This window comes from Cherax quadricarinatus, unplaced genomic scaffold, assembly GCF_038502225.1.
Source record: "Cherax quadricarinatus isolate ZL_2023a unplaced genomic scaffold, ASM3850222v1 Contig4728, whole genome shotgun sequence".
Lineage (NCBI taxonomy): Eukaryota > Metazoa > Arthropoda > Malacostraca > Decapoda > Parastacidae > Cherax > Cherax quadricarinatus.
In genome coordinates this window covers 3,739-12,421 of record NW_027199754.1, presented here as the reverse complement: position 1 = coordinate 12,421, position 8,683 = coordinate 3,739, and the positions used below count along the sequence as shown (strand labels likewise).

General features: G+C 35.8%; 1 protein-coding gene and 1 long non-coding RNA gene across 2 annotated transcripts; one reads left to right on the top strand and one right to left on the bottom strand.

Moving 5' to 3' along the window:
• Nucleotides 1-1,128: 1,128 nt before the first annotated feature.
• On the top strand, nt 1,129-5,123 carry LOC128691225 (uncharacterized; the record flags this gene model as incomplete). The annotated part of the gene is made up of 1 exon (XM_070081869.1): nt 1,129-5,123. A coding segment is annotated over one exon (3,677 nt), but the record flags the coding sequence as incomplete, so codon positions are not given.
• Nucleotides 5,124-6,538: 1,415 nt separating this feature from the next.
• Nucleotides 6,539-7,109, bottom strand: LOC138852178 (uncharacterized). Its single transcript, XR_011391596.1, has 2 exons — nt 6,971-7,109; nt 6,539-6,708 (listed from the first exon to the last, which is right to left on the bottom strand). It is a non-coding gene; the product is annotated as an uncharacterized lncRNA (long non-coding RNA).
• Nucleotides 7,110-8,683: the final 1,574 nt, after the last annotated feature.

Sequence of the window (8,683 nt, the reverse complement as noted above, 5' to 3'; positions counted from 1 at the left end):
TGCTTCATCAAAATTTAACCCTTTGACTGTTTTGGTTGTATATATACGTCTTACGAGTCACCGTGTTTGACGTATATATACTCAAATTTTGGCAACTTCAAATCCAGCAGGAGAAAGGTGGTAGGACCACATGTGAGAGAATGGGTCTGTGTGGTCAGTGTGCACCATATAAAAAAAAATTCTGCAGCACGCAGTGCATAATAATAAAAAAAAAAACTCCGACCGATTTTTTTTTTTTACTTTATGGTCTATTTTCGTATACTATTTATGCTTGTATTTTCGTTTTCTTGGTCTCATTTGATAGAATGGAAAACGTATAGAAATAGAGGTGATTTTGATTGGTTTTACTATGAAAAGAACCTCGAAATGGAGCTCAAAGTAGGGGGAATGTTTGATTTTTGCCGATGTTCAAAAGTAAACAAATGTCATTTTCCAATAAATGTCCAAGTAGCCATTCTAATATGCAGTCATGAATGGATTGACATTATTTATAAAGTTATTACAATATTTCAGTAGACTGCATGACAGTAAATCATTTATTTTTTGTATGAATAAAAATTCAAAATAGAAAACAAGAGTAATATCAGAGGGGCCTGGAGACATGACTGATGAACAAAGAAAATGTTATTTTAGAGCCAGGAATGTCTGCATTGTTCATTCTGGGCCTTATTTTGAAAATGTCATATTTTTTAATTTTCGTGAAATTGGCCAAATTGCAAATTTCTGACCATGTTATTGGGTAGTTGAAATCAATAAATGGGTAGTTTCTTGTACTCAGTCAATAGAAAAAATGTAGTTCTAAAGAAATAGCCAAGTTTCGTAGACTGGAACAATGGAATTAGCCGAAAATAGGGCTCAAAGTGGGCGAAATCGCCGATTCGTAAATATCACCAAAGTTGCTAACTTCGCAAGAGCGTAATTCCGTCGGTTTTCCATCAAATTTCGTTCTTTTGGTGTCATTACAATCAGGAAAAGATTCTCTATCATTTCATTATTTTTTTTTTTTTTTTTAAATTTTTCGACACCAGAAGACACCTCAGTATTTGGGGTTGCGACAGTCAAGGGGTTAAATTATTATATGAATTTAATAACTTTAATTACTTACTTTTTGCCAATTTTGTTTTCTAGGACGTCAGCTGCCAAGGACACCAGTAAAAACATCAGTGGAAACAGAAGAGGAGCTACAAGTTTTATCTGTTGACAAAGCAAGTGGAAATTCCACCTTTAATGTTGAAAATATTAGTGAGGTTACAGACTCTGAAGAATCGTCAAATCATGACATAAAAAATCTTTTAGACCAAAGAGAAGCAAATTACATTCCCACTGGAAAGCAGATACCAAGGACTCCACATTTGCAGGAGGAATTGCATTCAAGTGAAGACTTGGAAAGCAATTCTTTCGTCTGCCATAATGCATTAGTGCTACCAACAAATAATAATCTTACAGAAAACAGTAATGGAAGTGAGCTGAAAGAAGAGGCTTTAGGAAATGAAACAAACCATGCAGTCCCATTAATTTCTAGAGAAGTGCTATCACTTTCATCATGCAGCACTGAAATGTCAAGACAAAAATATCATTCAAAAGAAGAATGTTCCAAAATAGAAGCATCACAATATCCAGATTTTCAAAATGATCGGTTAAATGCTGAAGTTGTTGAGCAGATACCTGTTGCTTCCTCGACTCTTCAGAATGATTTACCTGAAGCTAAAATCCTCAAACTTTTAAATGAAACTTTTTCTCTCTCTTCCCCAGCTGTTGAAACTTGTAATTTTAAAATTTCTGCAGAATATGACAAGATGCAAACATCTAATGTCACCTCAGAATTTTATGTGGGCCTTGGAAATTCAAGTGATTTTAGCAATGAAACAGTTAAGGTAGAAAATGAATTTCAACAAGATAGAACCTTCTCAGTCTTGGAATCCCCCACTGTATCTTGTGTGCAGTCTGTATCACAGATTTCATCAGAGTTTGTTTGCTATTCTAAATCTTTAGAAGCAACCAAGAAACTTGTTAATTATTCCTTAAATGAAAGCTCTCCCTTTGAACTTCCTGAACCTAAAAACAAAATGATTGCAATAACACAGAGAGATGGATCAACAGGGAAAAATGATAATTCAGTGATCTCTGATCTTTTAAAATACACCATGTCAAAAGATAAAGGAAATGAAGCTGCTGAAAAATTATCAGTTTCACTGAATGAAGATCAATCAGAACTCAAAGAAAATGTTGATGCAAGCTACTTAAGTCATGAAAGTAGTCCATATGGAGCCTGTCTTCTTACACCACCAGTTGGCTTCAGTGATGATGATAAAACTTGTTCAGGTATGCCAAAGAAACTGTTGAGCAAGACACATGGTACTGACCATCATGCGCAAGATGAATGTACCCATTCATATTTGGACATCCCTAGTGATAATACATCAGTACAGCCATTTGTGGCACAGGTACTTTGTGATTCTCTGGAGCACAGTTTTCCAAAATTATCATTAGGATTAGACGAATATGAGACAGAAAATGATGAATCTCGAGTAATTCATTCTGCACAAAGTCCTGTTTCTCCACATAATGCTGCAAATAAAAATGAAACTTTCACTCAAAGTGAAACTTCAGAAGCCACTCTGAGTGAAATATTGCAAAGTTGGAAAGATACTGAGGTTAACTGTGATAAGAATCTTGGTATTTTTCAACTGCAATCTAAAATTAAGAAGAGAGAACATAACATGAAAGATTCACAGGTCAGAGAAGATTCCTTGATTATGGATAAGGATTCTACTCTAGTAGCTACTGCTAATTCAGTTAAGGAAGTGGAATTTAATGACTCCTTTGATATTTTCCCTATAAAAAAAGGAAAGAGAATAGCTAAAAATGTTAAAGAAACTAAAATTTCCTCGTTGGGTATGGAAGGTACCTCAGAAAATGCCACAAGAGATGAAGAGGATTTGAAATGTATTAAAAAAAGACTGGGTACACTTCGGAAGGAAGGAAAAATAAAATCAAGTAATAGCTTGAGGAAGAACACACGAAATTCACAAGATGAGCCAGCAAGTCTCTTGGATGAAACTTACTTAGTAAAGAAAGATGAAGTTCTTAATGAGAAGAAAATTATGGAAAATGACAGACCTGTTAACAAGAAAGATAACCAGCAAATTCTGAGGAAAGACAAACCAAAGCTGATTAGAGATGAAGTATTCTTGAAGGATAACAAAGATGAAGGTTTAAAAATAACCAGAAATATTCATGCTGACTCTAAAGAAAATGAAAATAATTCTAGAAAACTTAAATCTTCAGAAAATAAGACAAAACAGCATAATGGCAGTAAAAGAAGTAAAAGATCATGTAAACAAGATGTCACTAAGAGTCCTGAGCATACAGACATAAGCTATCATTCACCAAAATTTAAGACAAGACCAACAAGAAAAACTAAAAAAGACTCTACAAAAGATATACTGTTAAACAAAGATTCAAATAAATATACAAATGATAATGAATCTGAAAGTTGTGAGAGATCATTAGCCAAAATTATTGATCTCAATGAAAACTTTAAAAAACCAATTTCAGCTAGAAGCATTACAGCAAAACATACTAAAAACGTATGCTTTACCAACACAGCCTCTACTGTGGAGGAAGAATGGGGTAGGATCTTTGACACTAAGGAAAGTAAGCCAAAAGCTGTAGCAGGGAAAAATTATCTGTCAGAATTGGATGTTAGCGACCCTGACGACGGCTTAAATTCTTTTGATGAAAAAGGAAAAAATGGCAGAAAAGAAGTAGATACTCACAAGAAAATTCACTCTGATGAAAGTATGCCTGTACCTGTTATTGACAGTAACCATAAAATATCTTCAATAATGGCACCATTAAATATAGGAACAGAAAGTCCAGATCAAGGTGAGGAAAGTAAATATGCAGAGGAGACTGGAGACAAAAAATCGTTAAGTCAGATTAGCACAGTTAAGGTGCAAAATATAATAAACCCTGCTGAACAGATTACTATGTCAAATAAAGACATGAAAAAGAGAAAAGCTGCTTCTAAACAGTTAATAACTACTCCCAGTTCCATTCTAGATGATGAAGTTTGTGCAGATCTTCAATCATTAAATTTGCATTCATGTGAAACAGTAAGACCACAAGCAACTGGAAGAGAGTATTCAAAAACTCAATTTGCTGAAAGTTCTAGCACGTTGAGCATTAAACAAAAAAAGAAGCATGTTGACTCGGAACAATTGCCTGAATGTTCAAGTACTCGACCACCAAATGAAATTGACTCGCAGTTCCAAGCATTATCACTTCAACCAAATGACAAATCAAATACAGATTCAGTTTTAAATGATTCTTCTCCTCCAACAAATAAAATGACTAAAACAAAAAATATAAGAGAGAGGGAAAATAAAATAGGGTTATGCAGGAACAAATCCTCCATATCAGAGAAGAAAGTAGTTCAAGAGATCATCTCTACTAATCATGATCCAGATACAGATGAAAAAATCAACAATAAACAAAGGGCACGTAGAACACAGGCATCCACAAGTGGAAGAAATAAACAAATTAAAAGCTTGGAAAAGGAAAATGTACCTCATGACAGTTTAAATTCAAGAGCAGGTACCGCACAAGACAAAGATAAAAAGGCTAAAATATGTAGAACAAAAAATGTAGATGAGAATAAAAAGAGCATAAGTGACGAAAGTTTTCTAGAAAATTCTTATGGAAACTCTGGCCCCACAAGAGCTCCATTGAGTCGCAGATGTAAAAATAAGGCATTAACGGCTATTTCCGAGATCTATAAAGATTCGGATGATTTCTCATAAAATTTAAATGTGTAAAAAAAACTGATGTGCAGTTATTATTTTGAGGTTTAATGTAATGTTATGTAAGAAATTACTTCATTATATTGTAATATTTATATTTTCTTATTTGGTTGTACACTCCAAAAGCAATAAATTTTGTAGGAAAGGCACAGTGAGCCCTACAGATGTACGTACGTACTAAGAATATGCTGATTTTAGGTAGTCATTGCTTTTATTAAAGAAAGATTGCTTGAATAATTTAAAACTTCAATATTTTGCTGTGCACATTTTTGTATTTGCTGTGATGAATAACCTTTAATTAAAAACTAACTACATGTATGATTTATTTGAAAATGTGCCCAATAGATGGACATTTGTAGTTTTTAGATGTGGAATGCCTTGTAGGAGTGTAATTCCCCATAAATTTATTGAGGAATTTGGATATACCTGGAGTTTACCTGGAGAGAGTTCCGGGGGTCAACGCCCCCGCGGCCCGGTCTGTGACCAGGCCTCCTGGTGGATCAGCGCCTGATCAACCAGGCTGTTGCTGCTGGCTGCACGCAAACTAACGTACGAGCCACAGCCCGGCTGATCAGGAACTGACTTTAGGTGCTTGTCCAGTGCCAGCTTGAAGACTGCCAGGGGTCTGTTGGTAATCCCCCTTATGTGTACATTTCAAAGCTTTGCAAAAAGTAAACTAAAATATTTATTAAATAAGATAGACATGTGGATTTCTTGATTCGGTCATACTAATATATTTTCTGGGGCCTGAATTAAAGAAATTTCCATTTTTTTTTTTTTTTCTCAACAAGTCGGAAGTCAGAATTACTGGATTATATTCTTAATTTAAATTCTGAATTTAGGCTGGTATACAAAACAAAAAATATTTAACATTCATTCTTTTATTTTCTGAAAAAATCTGAGTTATTTTAATTTTTTCCTATTTGTAAAATCCAATATTAATTTTTATGTAAAGTATTTTCCTGTGAACATTCTTAAGAAATTTTACTAATCCATATAAGGATTTTTGTTGTAGAAATTATTTTTTTAACTAGGATAATTTTTAAATGAGCACTTTTAAGTTTCAAACCTGGTGTCAGTCTTAATGGGAGGTATTAATGCATTGCCTGGGTTACATTTGTTGATTTATGAAATTGGCAAACTCTTTTAACCCTTCAGAGGGCAAGGCAGACTAAAATGCGGATTTTGAAAGTAATTTCGTATGAGGAGATAGCCACTCGATGTAAGGTCACTGAGACCATCCAAACGGAGTTGTGAAAGTAACATCTCGGGCAATTGCAGATATTCGAAGACCGAATATATTCGGTCCTGCCCGTTTGGGGTATAACAATTTAGAATGTTGCAAGGTTGCAATTGTAAAAAAAAAAAACTAATATTTTTTAAATTTATTATACAAGTAGACAATATAAAAAACATAAATGGAACTGGTTTCTGAACAATTTGTAAGCAGTTAAAAAATAGAAATAGGAACTACTTATCAACAATGACACATTGCAATGGGATACAACTTACAAATGAAATATTCCTGAGTTCCCTGAGAAAGAACAATCCTTTTACATCACTAATTCCTGCAATGAAGCTTTATGAAACAATTTCTATCCATCTTGATGGATAGTTTACTTTGCATGTGGCACAGGAAAATGAGGATGTGACATGATTATTCTTGCTGCTGCAATACTTGCATGTAAGCAAGTATCTTCTTCTTGTTCAATTTCTTCTTTTTGGATGGTGGCATAGCTTCCTCCTCATCTGTTGGCACCTCTCCATCTTGTGGCAAGTATTCATCATCAGTTTCCACCACTTCCAGGTCATCTGGGTCGTGATTTGAGTCACTATCATCCCAAATACAAACAAATTTCGACTTATCCTTGGAGGACTCACCGTAGAACAATTTCTTATTGATCTGGAAGGACAATAAAAATGTTCTGTACACACCCAGACCATTACTGAATTCATATATACACTACCAAGTTCTATGGAAATATTTATATACCGAAACTTGAAAACTGCACCTAAAAGGGCAGGAACGACTGTACTTGGTCCTATTTTGTTGCACTTTTTTCATTTGCATGGTGCACTCGTAATATGCTTCACAACGCCTTCATATATATATCAAAATGGCTAAACTATTCATTTACACACTAGACACACAAATCAGTACTTACCAACATTGTATAGGGTGAAATGCTTCAGTATGCAAGGAGCACTCAACCGAGAAACATGAGTTTTGGCGCCAGCAAGGTAGAAGTGTTTACATTCTGCTCTCTCGACCAATGGGAAGCGAGCAGCCGCCATCACCGCTCAGCTGGGGCGACTTAGGGAAGGTCTGTGATTGGTCAGAAATAGAGAACGGGAACTTAGATGCGCTGGGGGAGTCGGAGGACGTGTGCAAAAAACCACGTTATGAGGACCGACTATACTCGGTCCTGCCCGGTAAAGGGTCAAGTATAGCAATGAACTCGGGTGTGATAAAGGAATTTGAAGAGAAACATTTCATAAATAATGTGTATATGTAGATATGGAGTATTCATATTAGCAGTGAATTATTGTACATTTCATTTTAAAGTAATGTAGAGAAAGTCATTAATAATGTTAGGGATCTGAATACCTTCCTGAAATATGTCGTAAAGGTGCAGATTATTATTATTAAGGGGAAGCGCTAAACCCGGAGGATTATACAGCGCCTGGGGGGGGATGTGGAAGGCATTCAGGCTTAATTCGGGGAACTGGAGCACAGATCCAGTTCCCTAAATCAAGAGCCCCTCACCAACATCAAGGAACCTTCCTTGAGGGGTAAAGGTGCAGAAATTCATTAAAAGTATGGTAAAATCATAATTCTTGGAGATAATTTTTTTTTTAATAAAATGGCCTAGGCTCTTCGTATTTTTCTGATAATTCCTTTTGAGTGTAGTAACAATTGGCTAATTATGTAGTGCTTCATCTTTTTCCTGCTGTTCAGTAAATGAAACTACTACAAGGAGGGTTCCTTGATGATGATAAACTGAACCTGATTGCCTTGTATTTTCCCAGGTGCTGTACGACTCTGGGTTTATTGCTTTTCCCTAAATAGTAGTGTGATAATTTTGTAGCAGTAGCTGCATACATATTAAAATAAGGATATTCACCATTATTACTGTTAAAACTTTGAGGTTCCTTGACATGAAGAGGCTCCTTATCTAAGGAACTGGACTTTGTCTACTAAGTTGGACCAAATCTAATTGCTACCCACTCTTCCCCTTCCTAGCCCCATCTTCCCCATACCACCTTTTCCCACCCCTCCCTTTCCTACATTTGGAATCTGGGTATTTTTCCTTGGAAATTATAGCTTCTAAGTTGAAAAGGAATCATTGTCCATCCTATTCTGTTGGGGCCCTTGGTGGTGGTGATTGCTGTGGAATCTGGATAGATTAAGGATATGCTGATCTGCCATTCAGAGTTCTGGAGTGCAGCCTCAAACCTCTATAGTACCTACTTCCACAGTCACCTCTAACTTTTTTCAGTCCTTGTTTGATGTTTCTACCTCATTATCTACTACTGTCCCTCTAAGGGGGCTCCTTGTTGCAGTAAAGAGGCTATTAGACTGAAGAATTAGACCTTTTGGTCTTCAGGCTGAACCTAATTATCCCCTGATCCCCCCCTTCACCCCTTTCCTCCTCCCTTTCCTGTTTTCTGCCTTTGGGATTCTCCCCACGGGCATTCTAGTTCCTAGACTCGCAAGACTCAGAGGGAAAATTCCTAGGAATCCACCTAGACAGTAGCCTCAATTTCCAGACACACAACAAATTTTCAAAAAAATCTCTAAGACAGTAGGCATACTATCAAAGATACAGTACTATGTTCCACAATCAGCTCTCCTTGCACTGTATCATCCACTCATC